Consider the following 22,448-nt stretch of genomic DNA (forward strand, 5'->3'; position numbering starts at 1 on the left):
CCAACCAAACCCCCACCAAATCCACCCCCCCCCCCGCCACTCAACCCACGAACTAAACTTCAACATATACAATACACGCCCCGCCAATCAACCCATGAACTAAACTTCAACATATACAATACCCTCCCCGCCACTCAACCCACGAACTAAACTTCAACATATACAATATCCTCCCAGCCACTCAACCCACGAACTAAACTTTCGATTACTCTTAATTAAATTTCGTAGCATTAAATAAAAATACAGAAGACTCAGTACCTGATACTCTCAATAATGTGTCCAGTAAGTCTGATAATCACACCTTCCTGATTATAGACACTATACTACAAGCCATCAAAGACACAGTCACTAGTAAAACACTAGTAAACTTACTCCAGAAATACATAACCTAATCCTAGAAAGAAGAAGACCTCGACGTCTGTTTAGCAGAATTTGAGACCACACCCTTAATCCAGCTATCAATAATGTCAATAACCAAATCAAAAAATTAATTAAAATTCAACAACAAAACAAGTGGGAAACATTTTGCGCATCAGTCGACTAAACAAAATCTAACCCTGCACTTCTCTGATGCAAATTTAAAAAGTAATGAAGCAACACAAACAAACACAACAAATCAACCATCCTTTGACAGACAACATTAGAATTTCATCACTAATCATGTTATCACAAATAACTCACAATACACACCATCATTTCCAGTCAATATACTAAACTGTCAAAACTAGCACAACTATCACACCCACCCAATTTCCTCAACAGAAGTTAAAATCACACTAAAAACTCTCAAATGCACCGCCCCTAGGGAAGATGGCATCAGTAACTTCATAATCAAAAACCTCTCCAAACAGATATTTGATCACCCAGTAACCCTGTACAATCAATCTCTATTATCAGGTCAATACTTGTCAATTTGGAAATCTGCAGTAATTAAAGTACTTCCTAAAAAAAGACGCGAACCTTAATTTACCTAATAGTTACAGACCTATAAGTTTTCTTAACACATTAAGCAAAGTCGTGAAAAAAAAATCATTTCTAAATGATTACTTCATTTTCTAGAAAATGATAATATTCTTAACAATACCCAAAATGCCAGAAGAAAATAAAGACAAACGATCTGGTTAGATTAATCGAGTCAGTACATCAAGGATTTAATCACAAACACACAACAATAAGTACATCAAGGATTTAATCACAAACACACAACAATAAGTACATCAAGGATTTAATCACAAACACACAACAATAGCTACATTTTTAGACATCAAACAGTCTTTCAACTCTGTGTGACACGAAGCTCTAAGGTTCAAACTGTTTAAATATAATGTACCAACTCCCATAATTAAATGGTTATCTAGTTTTATCTGAAACAGAATCGCCAAAGTTAAAGTTAATAATGGCATATCCGATTCATTTCTGCTAAAAGCAGGAGTACCACAAGGTTCAGTTTTCAGCCCGATACTGTATATTTTATTGTAAATGATACCATTCCCAGAACTAACTTACAATTAAGCTTTTCAATACACAGACGATATCACGGTCTGGAGTGCATCACGTGATCTACTTGTTGTATCAGCCAGAGTTCAAGAAATGCTAAACATCATTATTCACTAGTACAGTGAAGAGTAGTTATTGACCTTATCAACACACACAAGCCATAGCTTTTCATGGAAGTATAGGAAAACACAATAAAACACTCAGAAAAATTAAACTCGCAATATATAACACCCCATCACATTTAAGAAAATAGCCAAATTCTTAGGAATGACTAAGCTCGTACATGAGCTGGAACACACACTTTAACAACATTCTCAAAAACACCAGTAAAAGACTGGCATACTTATGTCGTATCAGAGGCATGAATAAAGGCTGCAACAGCCTTTCTATCTTAAAAATTTATAAAGCATTCATGAGACCTCTATATGAATATGCAACATGTCTGACACTATATATAACAAGATACACCAGCAACAACACACAACTATTAAAACAACATTCAGACCCTCGTGGATACATCAGCAATCTCACCAATTTACCACTAATAAAAGACTGAATTCACAAATTTACCAAAAAATATAGCAACAAAGCAAGCACTCATAATAGTCAGACTAGAACCTTCCAGAAACTAGCAGCCACGCCTTTTACATGGCAAACTTATACAATTGTCAGACTAGAACCTTCAAGGCACTAGCAGCCACGCCTCCTGCTTCGTGGAAAACTTATATGCCACCTCTAAATTACATAAAATCACAAGTCTGTTTGTTTGTTTGTAATTAAGTACAAAGCTAAACAATAGGTTATCGGTGCTCTGCCCACCACAGGTATCGAAACCCGGGTTCTAGCGTTGTAAGTTCGCAGACATACCGCTGTGCCACTGGAGGGCAAATCACAAGTCAACATACAGTAATACAGTGCGTTAAAATATATGTCAATAACTTCATTTCTTTTCAGTCTCATATCTCGGGCACGGGTCAGATAGATTATTTGATGCTGATCCATGAAAACAAATTTTCTCTGGGTACTCCAGTTTTCTCCTGTGTCAAATTGTTTAAGGGCATCAGGTAATTTTATTCCAGCCCCCTGAAAAGGGCTGTTAATCTCGTAAGTCCAACAGACTCATTTCAACTAAAATATCACTTTAGCTTTACAAAGTTTTATTTTGTTTAACTCAATAGATTTTTTGGAAACTATTCCAACAGCATCTCACTCACTCAGTTTGCATCTCTCTTCTGCAATGCTCGTCGACTGACGTCGCCGCCACGTGTTTTTATGATGGCTATCATTTGATGGTTTCTTCACAGCATTCTCGGTGACTTCGGGCTGGCATCTTTCAATAGCTTACGAAGCCTCACAACTAAACACTAACTATGTTTAAACAAAATTAAACCCAGTGGCTTGTTCCACATCTATTTGGTTTAAACCTTTTCACCACACGGGGTGAAGAGAATCTAAAGTTTCTGACCATCCTGGGTTGTTTTTCAGACCACAAATTTTCTTTGAAGCTTGTAAGATATTGAACCTAAATTATTGCCACAGATTGGAGTGAATTGCAGCCTAGAGTGTAAAGAATCAACAGCTGTTAATACAGAAAAGATACATTACTCTAAGGAGGAGTCTCAGAGCCCAACCAGACCAAAGGAGTTGACCATACACTGGTGAAACAGGTATTAGCTGGACTTATGGCACAAAGTTCAGATGGGAATATCCAGCCTGTCCTAAATGAGATAAGTAGCTTACTGTTTAAAGAAACCATTTCCAAGGTCCGTAAGTTTATTGGCAGGATGTCTTGTAGTACTGACACTGTTTTTACAGCTACATTAGTTTGAACAAATTTGGTAATGAGAGGTGGGAAAAAGAAGACTGATTGATATGAACAGGAAGTGGTCATAAAGTTCCAGCAAGAGGAAAGAAGGGTGTTATTTTCATTGTAGGAAGCTTCTCTACACCTCTACTGACTTGAGTGTAGAAGAACCAAACACTCCAGTGTGTTCTAAGCACTGATGTTTGGAAGAACTCTCGTGAATATGAAAAAAAAAGATGTCATCATTAGGTCCATTAGCACAATGAACTATAAAGTTTTATTCACTTCTGGGTGAGACAGTGCATGGTGTGAAAATGTACGGATAGTGCTTCCACATCAAAGAACTTCAGAAGTAATCACACTTGACAAAATGTAGAAAGTGTGATTTCGAATTCTCACATAAGAACAACTTACCACCTCATTTACAAGTACTATATAACTAGAACTGTTGAGGTATTCTAAATTATCAATGCCAGAGATTACATGACTTTCTCATGGTATATCCAGATACATTCTCCAGTGGACCTCATGACCTAGGCCAAAAAACTAAAATATCCCATAAGAATGACACTGGAGATGCAGCACCAATATATCAGTTAGCCAGATGATTTCTACTTGTAAAATAGACTGAGGTTTTCAGAGAAATGGAAACCATAAAGGAGCAAGAAGTAACAGAACCAAATACCAGTCATTGTACATTATCTTTTGCACTTGTAAAGTAGAATAAGAATGGATATACGAGGTTCTGTTAGATGAATGCATTTAAAAAAGGATACATACCCACTGTCAAATATTGACTCTTCTTTGGATGTTCACACTGGATCAAAGTGTTTTTCAGCATTGGATCTTAAAAGTAGATATTGGCAAGTGTAAGTCGATGAAGCAAGTAACGAGAAGACAGCCTTTACTGCAGAAATGAATTTGGGTAATTTGTTCTGTTACCATTTTGATTATGTAGTGCACATGTTACATTTCAAAAACTAATGGAGTGTGTTCTTTATGAGACCTCCCATCTCAGCAGCAAGTGTGTGGGCTAATTACAATAAAAATGGGGTTTCAATATACACAGTGAGAAGAGAATATATAACCCATTGTGTAGCTTTGTATTTTACAAATTCTCTCTGAACTACTCTGGAACATTCTACTTGGATTATATAATCACACGTGGGAAGACCTTTAATAATATTTTTATGAGCTAAGGCCAGTTCTGGGTTAGTTTAGGAGAGAAAATCGTAAGCTTAATCCAAAGAAGTATTAGTTATTCAATCAATATGTGAACTTCCTAAAACACATAGTCATTATAGAGAGATTGTCTACAGTCCCATCTGAGATTGGATCTGTTCAGTGTTGGCCAGAACCAAAGCACTTGCATAAGGCTTGTTTTTTGTTTGAAGTTAAGCACAAAGCTACACAATGGGCTGTCTGTGCTTTGCCCGGTTTCTAGCATCGTAAGTCTGCAGACACACTGCTGTGCCACTGGAGGCCTTGCATAAAGTAAGAACATTTTTATAACTATGTTTTTATTATTATTATTTTGTAGAATCATTCTCTGACACAGTTCATCTTCTTCATAAACTACTTGAAAAACCAAATAAGTTTTCTTGGACTCTTTATTTTGAACAAGAATCTAAAAACTGGAGAAAAAATTAGCCATTACTTTGTATCAATATACCTAACTTTTACATGTTCATTCATTTGAGACAGAGTTACCAGTAACTTTGCAGTGGGAGCAGTGTTATCATTATGCCTACAAGAGAGGTTGTTATGTTAGAAATTGGAAGACAAGCAGACAGAAACAACAAATATACACTTGGTACTTCCTCATTTATTACATTCTAAAGTACTCCATCATCTCTGCAACCTTCCAATGGCTGGACACTTAAGTATTAAGAAGACAAGGAAGAGAGTAAGGGAACACTTTTATTGTGTTAGGTGTTGGGGATATTTAGAAGATACATGTAAATCATGTGAACTCTAATGTGAACAAAAAAGCCCATAAAAGAAACAACATTGGCAGCTACAGCAGTATTTTGTCAGTGTGTTTGGTCCTCTACCACAGAGTTGGTATACACCATAGTTGTGATGGGCTATTCCACCAACTGATCAAAAGCATATGCTGTTACTAACTAGGAAACAGAAACTCTAGTAAGGAGCTCATTAATGAATTTGTTTCAAGATTTGGTGTGCAAATGGAGCTTCACTTAGATCAGGGATGGAACTTAGAATCAGCCTTATTTGAGAAAATGTGTAAGATTCTTGGAATCAAAAATATCATGACAACAACTTTTCACCCATCCTCCAACTGCATGGTAGAGAGATACAACTGTACATTTTAAAATCAATTAGCTATTTATGTGGATGACATCAGAACCATTGCATCAAGATATTCACTACTACTTATAAGTTATCAAACAGCAATACACAACAGCTACACACGACACACCATCACCACTGATGTTTGAGAGACAATTTGAAGTGTCATTGGATTTTCTGTACTTGCATTCAGAAGATAGAGACTCAGCATAGTACAGAATATACAGAGAGACAAAGGAACAACATTGAGCTAATACATGATTTTACACAGGAAATACTTAAACTGGCTACAGATAAAATGAAAAGTTGCTATGCTGTTAATGCTGATATGACTGGATATCAATCCAGGTATCCATCCCTGCTGCAAGAAAAGATGAGCTCCAAACTTAACCAAATTTTGGAAAGGGTCATATGTTGTACTAAAACAAATCAATGATGTGTTATACAAAATCCAAAAGGACATGTGGTCTAAACTAAAAGTCATCCACTGTGATTGTCTTTGTAAACATTTCAGCCAAAGTACAATTTGCTAGTGGGAAGTTAACCTGCTAAAGAACCTGGATTTCTGTCACTACTTACATAAGATCACCACAGATAGGGCAACCAGTGGATTTGCTCAACTACCAATCTAGAGAGAACTAGAACATGACAGCAAGTGACAATAAGGGATGAGTGATCATCATATCTACTAACATAATCCCCAAAGAACAAAACCACCAAAAATACTTAGTGAATGGACAGTTTAGTGCTGCTTTATTTGTTTAGGATTATTCAAGAGACTTCACAACCAAGGAAGGAGGCAGAGTTGTAAGCTATATTTTTAATATTTTGATACAGTTGTTTGTTTGCAAAATGATGCATTACACATTATCTAGGAGTTTCATGGAAGTTAAGAATCTAAAACTTTCGTGTACTACAGAGTCTGGAGCATGCCACCACACTGCTCTGACACCTGAAGTTGGAGCTGAGTCCTGACAGTTAAAAATAATAAATATGTATATAAAAATAAGGCATTCAGTTTACACCCAAAATTAAATGTCCTTCATAACAAAACTCTAAGAGTATTATAGAACATTCTAGCTGATTGTGATCTCCTCATGTCAACTAACTGAGCTCTCCAAGGCTACTCAGCACATACTGGGTGACTGCTCCAGCTAAAGTGCAAGTTGAAAGTATTAAAATGATGAAATGTTTCTGTCATATGTTACGATGCTATTAAGACACACTAATGTGATACTAAAACACTTTATAACGTATATTTTACAATTAAAAGGAGTGTTTAAAATGTACACATTTTAAAAGGTTTATTATTTACATAATATATATCAAATGTCTTTTTTTGTCATTTATGTTGGTAGGACAGGAGTTGTACAATACATTATAAAATCCAAAGTCATTAATACTGTTTTCAGGTTGTTGTTGCTGAAACTGAAGTGAAGAAGCCTAAAGGTACTGTACATATAGTACATAGTTGTTGTTTTCTTTCTGTTCATTTTTTTCCTTGTTGCTGAATTTAAGGAAGTTGAGTTCGGTGTTTATTCTTGTAATATATGTGTATTCAATTTAATGCTAGTGTAAGTAATCTCAAACAATCAGTGCTGTCAGTGTTTACTTTATTTTAAATGGACTCGCAAAAATTAAAATTAGGTTTTGAATATTATATCTTTACCTTGATGATGATGTCACACATCTGAAAAATTTTGGCATGGTTCCGGCACAATAAAACTTGCATTACACCACTTGCATTTTATGTAGAGATAAAGTGCCGTGTACATACTAGACCCAGTGAAGTTAATGAGAAGTCATTGTTTTGTTTTAGTTTTGGTTTGTTCCTTAGCGCAAAACTCCACAAAGGCCTATCTGCCCTCTATCTACTGAAGGGACTCAAACCACGTATTTTAACATTCCAAATCCTTAGATTTACCGCTTACCCATCGGGGACAATGCTTATTCAGTGAGTTTATTAGTTCAATGTCTTTCACTGACTTAGAAAGTGAGAATTTTTGCATCTATTTGTCTGCAATTTAGTTAACAGTGAGTTAGTTAGCGTGTTAAACCAAGGAATTATACAAATAAGTTAGGCCTACAAGTGAATATATCCTGTAGAAAACTTTACTAGTTTGTTTAGAATTTTGTGCAAAGCTATATGATGGCTATCTGCAGCATCCCTAATTTAGCAGTGATAAGACTAGAGTGAAAGCAGCTAGTCCAGACCACCCACTACCAACTCTTAGGATACTCTTTTACCAAGGAGTGGCGGGACTGACCATCACATTATAATTTCCCATGGCTGAAAATGCGAACATGTTCGGTGTGACGGGAGATTCGAACCCTCGACCGGCATATTGCGAGTCGAGCACCCTAAACACCAGGCCATGCCCGACTGAAATGTGTTGAAGCAATAAGTTAATTTGCTATCATTACGTGGACTAAACATGGCAATGTTTTCCCCCAAATAATCCAAAAGAACCCGCCTAACAATAGAACCAGGGGCAGATTAAGGCAGGGAATGTTGGGCTGTAGCCCCAGGCTCAGGCTTAAAAAACTCCTGTTATAAAAAAGACCCATCTTCATTTTTTTATGAAAATGCTTAATAAAAATCATTCAACCAAGTCTTTCTTTTTTTAAAAGAGAGAGAGAGGAGAGAAGAAGAGTTTGTGTGTAATGTGGGAAGGCAGTTAGTCAACACCACCCACAACCAACTCTTGGGATACTATTTTATCATCACATTATAACGCCCTCATGGTTGAAAGAACGAGAATGTTCAGTGTGATGGGGATTCGAACCAGCTGCCCGCAGATTGCGAGTCAAGCACCCTAACCACACCAGGCCATGTGCTACAAGGGACTTGAGTAGGCACAAAACAAGCTTGTTGCATCAAACTTGCATCACAAAATTTGTTATTCATAAAACCAAATGTGGAAGAATCAACAAGACTTTAACAGAGCAGTGTCAGCTCAGCTTCTCATATGCTGAAATCTCTGAAGACATTTGTGCAGGAATACGAGGAAAAGGATAAAAAACTGTATGGATGCGAGAGGTATAAGCTCTAAAGGTCAAGGAAAAGGAACAGCAATATGCGATGGGACGAAGATGGTGCTAAGAACAGTGAGTTTTCACCCTCTACTCAGTATAAAGCTCAGACTTTCTTAACAATAATTGACAAACTGTCATTTGCACCAGACAACAAAATAGTGACATATGAAAACGTCAGTTGCAAGTTTGAGTCTCCACAACATTTTGAGCCCAGGCCTACAAAAGACCTCTAAATAGCTGATTAGTACATATTCTACAGACTTGAAGAGAGGAAGAAATTGTTCAATTTGCCGTCCTCTGCAAGGCAGGGTTCTTTGCAAGACCATCAGAATCCAAGAAACAAAGTATGCTGAGAATGATATGCGACCAATATCGGAAATTAACTTTCCCAAACGTCCTGATAATCTTAAGGACATGCCTGTGCCTCATGTCAAGCAATTGCGTGGAAGAAAGATCATTCTCGACGCTAAAAACAATAAAGAACACTTCTATGAACAATGTGCCAAAACAGGCTAGATGCATTGGCACTTTTTGCCTTTGCTGCAAAAACGAGTCAGGAAGACGTTAGTTTAATCAAGTGCAGATAACGTGATTGCTGGTCATATTATGTGAGTACCAGTGTGATCTAAGCGTGTATGTGTGTGCGTTAGTATGTGAGTTGCTGAGTTTATGTATATGTGGTTTCTTTTTGTCTATATATGCTTCGTTGTTCAAATACAAATTTTGCCTGTAGTTTAGGTGTTAAGTTTCAGTACTGGAGTGATCTAAGCATGTGTATGTATGTGTGTAAATACATGAGTTGTTGAACTTATGTGTATGTCGTTTCTTTCTGTCTATATGTTTAGTTGTCCAAATGCAAATTTTTCTGTATTAGAGCACCACTTTCTTATTCAAGAAACATCTAATATTGTTCATTAATTTGTAGACGAGTCTTACAAATATGTGGGTATTATTTTTCCATTAGCTACAACCTGCAAAACATTTGCAGTAGTTTTCATGCCCTTTACTTGAATTTTTCTTATTCTGTCATTTTCATGCACAGCATTTAGGTTACGCTTTCTTGCAGGCATTATGTGTTAAATTAATAAATTTAATTTGTTTGTCTGACTATGTAAAAAAATTTAAAATAGTCAGACAAACAAATGCACGTAGACGTAACTTTATTTAATAAAACTACATGTACATATCTTTATTTAATATAACTACACGTAAAGAAAACAATAGAGTATAATAACGGTCCTTATAATTTATGTACAGCGTATGAAACAGTGACGAGCGTTCAGTGTATGACACAGTTTTACGAGATGAAACAAAGAAACTCACAAAAACGAAGAATAAAACCCGTATGTAAAGAAATAAGTAACTAAAAGGTGTTTATAGATGTCTATGAAATCAACGGAAGTTAAATTTTTGCAAAGTAAAGTAAATGTGAAGTTGTAATAAGGGCAAACTTAGCTGATTATGCAGAATCGTCTGCATATAAAAAACTAAAGTTGAAATCGAAGCCAGTCGTCATGTGATGACAACGACATTGTGTCATCGTGTAGCATACTCATTGCATTAAAAAGCTTGCTGAGCAAAAAATAGGCAAGGTCAGTCTAAATTGCAAAGTCAACATGCAATCCGGACTCCTCAGTTGTTTGAAGTCAAGCACAAAGCTACACAATGAGCTATCTGTACTCTGCCCACCACGGGTATCGAAACCCGGATTCTAGCGTTGTAAGTCCACTCGCGGGCCGGGACTCCTCAGTCAAAGGCCTTTCTAACGATATGAGATTTGTAGCGTTTGATTGAGAAATTTGCGAAAAAAGTTCCTGACAGACAAACGCAAGAGGATTATTTATATAGATTGTCTCCAAATATAAAACATATATTGAGGTTAAGTTTGCTTCTTTTTTTTTTTATCTTAGTCTCTAGTCGCGATCATTATAGGCCCCTTTAGGAAAATTTAGCCTCGAGCTTGTCTGACCCTTAATCCGATTCTATATTGGACACGTTAAAACCAAACGTTTTTAATCAAAAGAAAGTAATCATCAACAATTAAACAATTATTTAAAATAATCAACTGTTGTTGTTAAAATATTAAATCTATGCTTCAAGCAGTAATAATTGTTTTAAAAAAAAGAATTTGCTCAACATGTAGCAATAAAAGTTTGTTACTCAAAGAATTATATAGCAAGCGGTTTTCTTTCTTTTTAAGGATAAGTTAAGTTGTTCACTGTATACCACAAATGTTTCTTATATTTCTATAACGAGCACTGGGTTATGCTATTATTTTTATAAGATCAACTGGCTGTTGTTTTGGTTTCGGTTTCGATTGTCACTCTCCTGCAATCAAATAAGTGTTTCATTATTGGGTTTAACCAACTGGTGTAGTACGTACGATATTCCTTCAGAATCTTCAGGAATTTTGAGTATTCATATCGTGCGTGAAGTTTTGCTAGGGTTTATTCTGTATAAATTTTTAACTTTTACATAGTTTATGTGCGTTAATTATTTGTTTACGTTTTTCAGAACTTGGATAAACAGGTTAATTAAGCTGTTAAGTTTACATCAACATCGTTCGTATAAATATTCTTATACGTTATACGCATCGAACAGAGAGGCAACTTTATTTGTTATGGTTATAGTAACGAAACATATATTTATCTCTCATATAATAATGTTTTGGTTGGATATTTATTAGTGTTACTTCAATAAATTGTATTTTGGTTTTATATGTATGTATATTGAATTCTTTTATTAACATCACATTTTACATTTGAGAATATTTTTAGACTAAAGTTTTACTACTTCTGTTGCGTTGTATAATATTATGAATAAACATGAGGAGAGCAATAATTTAATTACGTTTGTCTAGAATCTAGGTTTATTATATTGGAAAAATAAATAAGGTTAGTGTTAGAATTTGATAGAATGCCTTGGTTTACTGAAACACACATATATATAATGAAGTGGTATTCTAGAATTTAATTAACTTTGGATTTGTAAAAGATATATAGGAAGTGATATGCTAGAATGTTATAGAGTTTGTTATAATTTACTAAAATATAGACGAAGTGATTTGTAAAAATTTCCATATCGTTTGTTTAGTGTATTTATCGTAAATCTCCATTGTACACTGCAGTTGTTTCATATATTTTTATGTAGAACGTTTAATATAAAGATACTATGTAGGTGATCAGCATAGTACTAAATCTTCTCCCACACACCAGTCTTTCTACATCTAGTTAGATACAATTGTCTCTTTTGGAGAAAATTAAATTTATGTAAACTTCGTGTTTAATACATATAACAATATATAGTCTATATATTTCAGGTTGGAAAGATGATAATCCTGTTTCTTCTTATGGCCTCTTTTGTCCATCATGGAAGACCTGGTTCTCCTTGTCCTAAAGAAGACATTTCTCCGTGGTTCTGTGTCAACACACCAACTACTCGTCAGGACATTTACACTACTTTTATCTGCAACAGACACAAGTGTGAACGTCGTCTTGAGAAAGCAGCGGGGCATTTCATCATCGATAGGATTATGATTTCTGATGTGAAAAAAGATAAAAGAAAGAAAAGCCGTGGTGTGATCAGGCTTCCACCAAACTGGCTGTGGACATCCCGAGTTCGTGAGTTGGAGATTCGTAGTACTCCATTGTCAGGTTGTTTTTTATGCGACAGTCCTCTAAGCGGGCAGGAATATTACCTCAACAAACTTGTTGCTTCTAACTGTTTTCTCAGTGGAAAGGTTTGTACTGACTGTAAGAAAAGTAAAGTTTTTGATTACGGTCACATCACTGCAGTGGATATAACAGGTCTTAGACACCTAAGAAGTTTAAGAGTACTCGATTTTTCCTTCAATAAACTGGAAGAACTCTCCAACACATCTTTTCCTTCTAGTTTGACCAGCCTGAAAACATTGGTGTTATCTCACAACATCATATCCGACATTTCAAGCAAAGCGTTTACTCAACTTCCTTCCCTGGCTGAACTGGATCTTTCGTACAACCAGATAAATAATCTCAGCAGAGATATGTTTTCTAGTCCTAACGTTAATTTGAAAGTACTAAACTTAAGGTGAGTTTATCAATTCGCAATCTGATTATGTATTTAGCTGCATATTAAGTTGGACAATTTTATATTGTAAAAACAGCATATAGTGATAGAAAGCACCTTAATTCACTTCCGTTAGTTGTTTGTTATATCACATGTTGTTGATGATTCCATTGAAAAATTATAGTTTCACCATGAATACTTTAGAGTTTATCTCAAAAATTAACGAAAAACTCAAAATATATTAATAATATATGTATCTGAAAACATTTGAAACGAAATGTATTTCTCAGTTGAATTTCTTTTCAAAATAATGTATCACAACCACAAAAAATAACAGAAAAGAATTACTTCACAGATAACGAAGGGATTAGGAAATAAGCTAATCAATTTAATAACCATTTTAAAAATGTAGCAGAAAAAACAAATTGGTCATGGACTTATAAAACGTTTAATACAAGAGAAACAATAATTCCATGTGCTTGTTTCTTATATGTATTGAAGAAGTGAAACTAATTACACAGGCAGATTTTCCATAACTCAGTTTCGCACATTTCGAAAACAATATTCGTTTTTTCTATCACGTGAGGATTTTTTTACAAATCGGGAAGAAAAAACTTATTTAGATCAAATTATTATTTCATTTACCACAATGAAGATTTTTTTATTATTATGTTTGTTAACAAAAATACAAACCGAAGAACATTGATGTCAAACGAATATGTATCCTCATTTATCCTGATTTTTTTGTGAAGTCTGCGTCTTTTAATGTCAAAACTACTTGTTGTGGATTTTCTTTTATGTATTGCGTTATGAGGTTTTGTGAAAAATTTGTACGTGATGGAGAAAAATGGATATTATTTTTGGATTCAGCGTACAGGAATTACAGCATATAAGGATTTGGCAAAAACACTAAGATTTATGTCCATTAAAATCTTTTATTTGTAAGGATTGTCCAGATGTTAAGAATTTTATTTCTAATTTATACAGTCAGTTATTCTGTATGGGGAAGAACTTATCCAATCACACTAAAAAATTTGTTTCATTACAGAATAATATTATAAAAATATACCTCAATATAGCGATAAAAATAAAATAATTTATAGCAGGCATATTTTCTGTGAGATATTTAATAACATATATAGAATATTATTATTTATAGAAAATAAAAAAAAATATTTATCGTAATAGAATAAAAAATATAAACTTCCAATTAAAAAGGAAATTTTAAAGTTAAATACGATCAAGTAAAATGTTAGATAATTAATGACATTAACTCTTGGGTTAATTATATGTTATATTGTAATTTAATTAGTATGTATAATGTAGCTGAGTTTTAATGTATATAATAATGGAATAAATTTGTTTTTGATATTATGCAAAAAATGTATTTTAAATTTAACGTAATGAGTAGCACTTGGTGATATTCACGCCATTTTTCTATTACCTTCTAAGGTTTGGCCTTCCTGTAAAGTTTATCACTAAGATACTTTAAAGGAACTTGAATAACAGTTTTCTGCACCTATCTAATTACTCATTAGTTATCTAATACTTTTTTTTCAGTTGGAACAAACTGTCATTACTACCGGAAAACATATTCTCTTTCATGTTTAGTTTACGTGAAGTAGTTTTCACCAACAATTTACTTCAGTTTCTACCTTCAACAACCTGGAACCAAGCTCCGACTGCTATCCACCGGATTGATGTGACTGGTAAGTATCTTGTTATGGGTGATTGTCGAAGGGCAATTTAAGAGAGCAATGTTCAATTTCCGGACAAGGTTTTTGAATTGGTTGATTATAATTTGTACTGTGCAGTGTTACCTAATACTATAATTAGGGTAACTGTAGAGGAAGGAGGTGTTAGTGACGCTGAGAAGTTGCGGTATTGAGTTACACTCAGCCTTTTATGAAGAGAAAAAACAAATGGGTTTATCTAATGAAGAGAATGGGCTAGAATAAACACGTGTGGCATTCTCCTCTAGAGTGGTCTGCTAACTGGAGGCTCAAGGATAGTGAGTTATAGAACGTGTTTCTTCCTTAACTGGAAACGATTTCGTAACGCAAAAAGAGACAGGAAACAAATGCATAAACCACAAAGATGTTTATTTCGTTCAAAAACACAACACAATATAGTACAATATACTTAATACAACAAAACGGGAAGTGTTTTCCATGGATGTGTGTTGAACTGACAAGTGATGTGTGAAGAACCGTAATTAGTTTCTTTACCAGTTCAAATATAATCCTACTTGTAAGTTAAACTACAAGTAAATAAATCCACAGAAATCTAAGTAAAAATAACACAGAAAAGTAACTATGAGCTAAATAAATAAAGTCCGAGATAAGTTTCGATTTCACTGAAACTTAATCAAATGCTTAACTTCTGGCTAAGTCAAACAAAGTCTTACGACTTCGAAAGGCAGTCTGGGATGGCCCAGTATTGTGTTAAGGGTCTATGAGAAATGTAAAACTCTCGGAACGTTCCAGTAAAAGTGCGAAATGAGATACTAACGAAGAAACTACATTCTTGAAGTCTGAAGCTCGTGGAGTAAGCCTAGCCATATATATATATAAAACGAATTATACAAACAAAACCAAATTTGACCCAGGCCCACAGTCAACGAGTGGTCAGTGTGTTTGTAGCGGCTCGCGTGCAAAGGACGTGACCTCTCCTAGCTGTTATCTAGGATACGATAACAGCCAATTATGAGCACGCCACACGCTCTAACGAAAGGGGAAAATGGGTAACTAATTTAAGCGCATTACTGCGTCCAAACTAAGAAGGATAAAGAATACAATAATTAAAAAAAATATTTACATATTAGCTAAAGGAGTAGAGAACACACAGTACAGTCCCGTACTACAATCTTATACGTTATACGTCATATCTGTAGAACTCACTACGTTTGTCAGACTTTAGCGGTACTTTCTGTAAATATGTCATCGTGCTAATTTGGTACCGTATTTATCAATTTCGGTTTTAGCGATATTTTTTCGTATGTGGAGAATGATATTGTGACAGGGATTGGATCCTTTGGTTTCTATAGAAGGAAGTAACATCCGCAGTACACCATTGTGACAGGGATTGGATCCTTTGGTTTCTACAGAAGGAAGTAACATCCGCACTACACCATTGTGACAGGGATTGAATCCTTTGGTTTCTATAGAAGGAAGTAACATCCGCACTACACCTAAATGTTATTGCGAATCATGAATTACCACATTTCCACTCTAATAGATAAAGATTCTTCCAAGACGATATTGCAACACTCAGTCATGCTTACATTGTTCCAGATTTGTTGTAAAAATATATCGTGACACTGGATTCAGTCGACATCCTTGTTCAGCACTATATCGTGACACTGGATTCAGTCGACATCCTTGTTCAGCACTATATCGTGATACTGGATTCAGTCGACATCCTTGTTCAGCACTATATCGTGACACTGGATTCAGTCGACATCCTTGTTCAGCACTATATCGTGACACTGGATTCAGTCGACATCCTTGTTCAGCACTATATCGTGATACTGGATTCAGTGGACATACTTGTTCAGCACTATAATCGAATTTCAATCCCATTGAACCTTTTTGTGAAGAACACGAATGTTGCATTAGCTTCTGCAATCCTGTTCCGATTTCTGTTTGTTTGTTTTGTTTTGTATTTCGCGCAAAGCTACACGAGGGATATCTGCGCTAGCCCCCCCCCCCCTAACTTAGTAGTGTAAGACTAGAGGGATGGCAGCTAGTCATCACTACCCACCGCCAACTCTTAGGATACTCTTTTACCAACGAATAGTGGGATTGACCGTCACGTTATAACGCCCCCACGGCTGAAAGGGCGAGCATGTTTGGTGGAATATCTTTCAGCGTCTTATCAAGACTGTGCTACTCTGAAACAAAGCTTTGGCTGTGGCGAAAGGTAGTCCTTCTCGAGGTAAGAAGAGATTATAATAATGTGGCCAGTCAATGTGCATCATCTTTCTAGTACTGGACTTACAACATCAAATTACGGGATTCAATTATCCCTGATGAACAGAGAATAGATAGCTCATTATGTAGCTTTGTGCTAAAACAACAGGTTTATTTAAAACATTGTTAATTTTCTTACAGTTGGCGTGTTTAGAGAAACGTAATAGGTTGACATATAAAAACGTCCAACCTAACTCTCACTAATTTGCCTATGTTTTTATTTAATCATAAACCATTTTAACCTAAATATATCTATACTGAAAACATGCAGACAGAAAAATTATTTATTTAAAAATGTTGTTCTCTAAATACATAAATATCAGAAGACAGATCGCTACAGTTACCGAAAACCCATGCAAAGTTTTGGGTTGTTCGAATGTAATCACTGTATGTTTATATATTCCATGAAATGTATTATCTACAGGAAACCGAGTTTAATACGATTAAGCGCCGCAGAATTTTTTTGCGTAATTTACATATTACCTTATAATCAGTGGTTTACTTTATAATCATTGCATTAAAAAATTTAATTTTTAGACTTAGTAAAGACAAGTAGGTTCAGTATTACCAGATTTGCATCTTTTTACTTTGTATCTGGTTGGTTGTATCTGCTGGCCAAATAGCCTTGAAAGCTTATGTGTTGTTTTTATTTTATAAAATAAAATTTGTTAAATTGATTTTGGCTGTGGAATTGTATTCTGTACATCTACTTAAATCTTGTTTTAAGTTGTTTTTGCTTTAGGAAAGAGTTGCATAATCTTAAACGTTGCCGCATAATCAATGTATAATTTTTATTTTTTCAGTGTAACTATGCTTTCGTGGCTCAGCTATGAGCTTGAGGGCTTATAACGCTAAAATTTCGATACCTGTGGTGGAAACAACGCAGATAGTCCACTGTGTAGCTTTGTTTTTAACAACACACAAAAATCGTGATCAACAATCTTATGGTGCATAATTTCAAATTTTTGACCGCTAATAATCGGGCCCTGTCTCTGTCGTTGAGTTAATACCAAAATAACCTTTGTGTTTCAGGCAACTTCCTAATTTGCGACTGTCACATGAAGTGGATAGTAACAAATTTGACTTCGAGAACAAGGTTGCATGGGTCATGCAGCGCCCCCTGGAAGATGGTAGACAAGTACTTGAAACATGCGGCTGGAATCATGGTCTGTGAATGACAAAGAATAGATATTTTTATTTGAATTACAATATACACAGTTTTGTTGCTATTAAGGGCAGAAATAAGAATATATAGAGGTTTGTAGTAGTTAGTAGCATCGGAATATTTACATAAACGTTAGATAACGGTGCTTTGTAGATATAAAGTTGTATTTATAGTGAGGTTTTCAATACACAGAAATACTATATATATATATATATATATATCATGTCCTTATTCTTTAATCTTTGCCTTTTAACCCAAAATGATATAACTGAAGAAAGTATCAAAATCCCATTTTTGTCGGTTTACGAAAAAACACAACAAAACTACAACCAAATGTTTCAATAAATGAACAAAAGTCGAAACTTTATTAGAAATAATGTAACCCAGTTTTACGAGTAAGGAGGGAAACATTTAAAACTAATAAACAGCAAAATACTGAAAAATAAGAAATAATACAAATTAGCTTTTCCGAATAAAGTGCTACATGAGGCAAACTAAACTATATTTGGCAACAATTTATAAACTGAAAAATAAACTATTATTCATAAACAAAGCTAAACAGATCTTACAATATTCAAAACTGAATAACAAGAAATTTTTTGAACAATTCTATTCAAAAATTACGATATAAGTAGTTAACTGGCATGAGCCAACCTACAGAAAATAACTCTTTTTGTAATTTCTTTAACTTTTGTCTTAGAAAACTGTGATCTAAAGTTATTATACTGCATGCCAAAATAACATCATAGACAATATACTTATGTCTGTTATAGTCAAGCAGTGAATTGTGGCAGACACAAAGGTAGATATGAAGTGCTATTTTTTACACGCCTCTGACTTGAAGTCTGTTGTGTACAAATGTTGTGCTATCATGAATATTGGTCCTACTGAGGTGTGCTAATTATTTTCAACATAGATAATGAAATTTTTATTCGTACAGCTGTAAAAACTATTGCTTATTTATATAAAGTTATTATTTTTGGTGTACAAGAGGAAACTATTGTTTCTGTAGCTTTCGAAAATGTTGCTGCTTTAAAAATGGCCATTATGTTTGGTACAAAAAGAATCTGTTGTTACTATAGCTGTAGAATGTGTTGCTGCTTTAAATATGACGATTATTTTTGCTACAGATAAGGAAACTGCTGTTGTTGTTGCAGTAGCAATAATCACCATCACTATAAGTGTGAATGAACTATATTAGTGTCTAATGCTTGTACATGTAAACTTTACTTTTGAAACAGTATAATGACATTTTAAAATGATATTTATTATATAATGATACTGTTTAGCGTTAAATAGTTTTAAAGCATGTCATTGTTTTAAACATTACATTTAATGTGATGAGAATGTATAATATTAAGATACAGCTTATTGTCATATTACAGTCACAAGTAATGATACACAGTATTAAATATTTAACTAAAAACGGGTATACGCCACATTGGAATATTAATGATTTTGAATAGGAGCTAGCCAAAGGAAAATATTGATGTTGTTGTTTACTTTACCGGAATATCAATCTTTTAGTGTATTAAGCAACTTAAAAGCTTATAGTACGCTAATGTTTCTTACATGACTTGTGTATTTTTATACATTTTAAGTGGTTGTTGTCTTTATAGTCTGTTCTTTTTTTTCTCTTCTGTAACCTAACTTATAATTCTGAATAAAGAAAATTCTAAATTAATATTAATTAGTCTGCACTTAGTTCATTTGATGTACCGCTAGGAAATTTCTTCATTTTTCTTTCTTTAGATAGAAGTCGGTTTAAAGCAACAGAACTCTTGTGGTAACGGCAAAGCAACAGAACTCCCATATTTATAGTTATATATATATATATATATCAGTAGTAGTTGGTTAGACGACACCAGTCTAATTTTTACCTGTATATAGTAGTTACCGACTGAATGGATATTAATAAATGTTCAGATAGGACCATATGAAAAGTGTTAGAAATTTAAAATTACTTAAAAGTTGATATGAGGCTGGAGGGGATATTTAATATTGTTTAACAGCTGACAAAAACAAATGAGGGTAGTATTTGAGAGTTGTTGAAAAGGAACAGGTGAAATATAATAACGTTGATGTAGAGTGACTAATTGTTAGTGAAAAGTGAGTCTTTGCATGGTGCCAAATTGACCAGTCTAATGACTAAGTAACTATATGCAATCTTCTTGTGATTAGTTAACCAAGAAATTGAGATTAATTAAGAAATTATTCTTTCACCTGATTAACGTTACATTTTGAGTAATTAACTCAATTTTTGTGATCAACTACCTCAGAACTTGTTCCAATCAGTTATATACTTCTGATTAACTAATCCAAGATTTAGAAGAATTAGCCCAATTTCTGTATAACTAATTTAACCTACAGTTTTGAATAACATTTCTATTGATTAAAGTAATTCTATTTATTTGGAACTAGTTCGCTTAACAGTTTCAAATAATTAACTCAGCATTTGTGATTAAGTAAACTAACGTTTGAAATGTTTAAAAAATTGTACGTTTAATAGGCAATAAATTACAAATTGTTCTTCGTACAGAGGATCATTTTATGTCAACAAAATTTACTTTCAGTTAGCATCACGTGTCTGTAGTAACATTGTGATAAGTAATACATTGTGTGATTTAATGTGTTAAGATATCAGTTTGTCTTCGACTCTGGGATAAAATAATCCATGACACAATTTCAACCGTATGGTAGAACATATGCCTGGTAGTTTACTTCTTAATTGCTGAGAACGTTCTGACAAATTTTGTTAGCAATCATCCACTCCCTACCATAAAAACACTGATATTACAAAACTTTCTTTAAGCTCAGAAGTGACACGTGGAAGAATTTCTTGGAAAACTAACTAAAGATGGACATGTGGTTGAGAAAAAGAAAATATATATATACCGAGAGTCAAACAGAACTTCTGCTGATTATTTAAAATATAGTATTTACTGCACAGTGGCTGAAAAATATTTATATTTGATAAAAGTTCCAGGGGTTTTAGAAGGACTCGTATAAATAAAACTGGATTTTCTTGACTTTTTTTTCTAATATGTTCATTGTTCCTACAACTTTCATAGGGTGTAATAATGTTTGTGTATCCCATGAGCTATATATATCGATATATATTTATATCTTTTCACATTATGCAAACACGTACAATTATTGCAGTTTAGGGGATAAACGCTAAAATATTAAAGTTTGTGTGTTTGAAGTTAAGCACAAAGTTACACAATGTGCTATCTGTGCTCTGCCCATCACAGGTATCGAAACCCGGATTCTAGCGTTGTAAGTCCGCAGACATACCGCGTGCCACGTGGGGGGGGGGGACAATATATTAAAGAATAAATGTCCTGAGATATTTAGGTTTTTGACACAATCTTTTTTTACGATAAATGTAAACAATGGATATTAAATTTTGATAATCTTTAATACATCTAGTAAAGGCTACGGTTTGCCGTAGCACAAAATTTGCTCATTATTTTCTTCGGTAATTTTTTACTGAAATGTGGGCTCATGGGTAATACCATGGAAAACAGTCTTATCACGTAGAGACAAAATGTTTTAGTTTTATCCACTGCTTAGCGTAAACTAATATTAATCAGTATCGTCATGACTGGACTGAGTCAGCAGACAGAAAATTATTAATTTTTGACTTTATTTTCATATTCAAATAGCACTTTTTGGTTCAGGCCATGTGATTGTGTCGACCGCAGCACCATCTGCAGTAGCTGTTATACATCGTTTTTAAATATTGTCCAGTGCAAGTGATTTTAGCTAAGTGTTTCAAGTTGACACCTGTTAACATTAATGTAAGTACTAGAAATAAAAACAAATTATGCAAGATATACATTTACAGGTAACAAACTATGGTAACAAAAAAAGCTCGAATGTGTAATGACATATCCGGTTCTGTACTGAAATATAATATTCTAGCCGTTTTCAACCAAAATAACTCTAAACTCGATAAACTTCGATTTAATTAAAATATATTCTGAAGTAGAATTTTTTTATCATTAATGAAAAAATTATATGATAATAACATACATGTGCTGTAAATTTACAGCATCTTTATGTGTGCAATATACAGGTAATACAAAGTCAGACAGACAACATACAGCTAACAAAAACATATAAACTATAAATATATGTTGTGAATACTGCGGGAAAATTGTTTAATTTACAATAAAAATGTTTTCTTCCTGGTTCGTGGAACATGTTTAAGAATAAATAGGCTTATTGTTTCCACCTGTTTGTGAAATCTAAACTATAACTTTCGTTTCTATTCTTATCTAATCTAATAAACAAAAATCAGTAAATCATTAGCCCTATTCGGAAATGTAAGTTTGGTGAATGTCATCCATCCTTTCCATGCCCACCTTATGAAGAGTTGCCTGAAAGTGTGTCAGAGTTTGTGAAAGTGTTATCCCCTGTTAACAGATCCACTGGCAACCGAAGTTCCTGACCAAACATCAGCTTTGCTGGAGTGTATCCAGTGGTTTCATGCTCTGCTGTCCTATAGGCCATCAACAGTGGAGGGAGTAAGTCATCCCAGTCATCTTGGCGGCTATTACAAAATTTTGTCAATTCCTTTCCCAGTGTCCAGTTGTACTTTTCTATCATC

At 34.2% G+C, this 22,448-nt stretch overlaps 1 protein-coding gene across 1 annotated transcript; it reads left to right on the forward strand.

The window, feature by feature from the left end:
- The first annotated feature begins 11,013 nt into the window (after positions 1 to 11,013).
- On the forward strand, positions 11,014 to 20,280 carry LOC111087795 (slit homolog 2 protein-like). Its single transcript, XM_022395719.1, has 4 exons — positions 11,014 to 11,075; positions 11,970 to 12,718; positions 14,258 to 14,406; positions 17,701 to 20,280. Exons 2-4 carry the CDS (start codon positions 11,979 to 11,981, stop codon positions 17,844 to 17,846), a joined length of 1,035 nt encoding a protein of 344 aa, XP_022251427.1. The 5' UTR covers positions 11,014 to 11,075; positions 11,970 to 11,978; the 3' UTR covers positions 17,847 to 20,280.
- The last annotated feature ends 2,168 nt before the right edge of the window (positions 20,281 to 22,448 follow it).

Source organism: Limulus polyphemus, unplaced genomic scaffold, assembly GCF_000517525.1.
Source record: "Limulus polyphemus unplaced genomic scaffold, Limulus_polyphemus-2.1.2 Scaffold2643, whole genome shotgun sequence".
Classification (NCBI taxonomy): Eukaryota; Metazoa; Arthropoda; class Merostomata; order Xiphosura; family Limulidae; genus Limulus; species Limulus polyphemus.

What these genes read in the sequence shown, in the direction of transcription:
- LOC111087795 (XM_022395719.1), top strand. Translation starts at nt 11,979, where the DNA reads ATGATAATCCTGTTTCTTCTTATGGCCTCTTTTGTCCATCATGGAAGA. An exon ending in TTGAAAGTACTAAACTTAAG is followed by an intron (nt 12,719 to 14,257) that starts GTGAGTTTATCA and finishes CTTTTTTTTCAG; the next exon opens with TTGGAACAAACTGTCATTAC. An exon ending in CCACCGGATTGATGTGACTG is followed by an intron (nt 14,407 to 17,700) that starts GTAAGTATCTTG and finishes TTTGTGTTTCAG; the next exon opens with GCAACTTCCTAATTTGCGAC.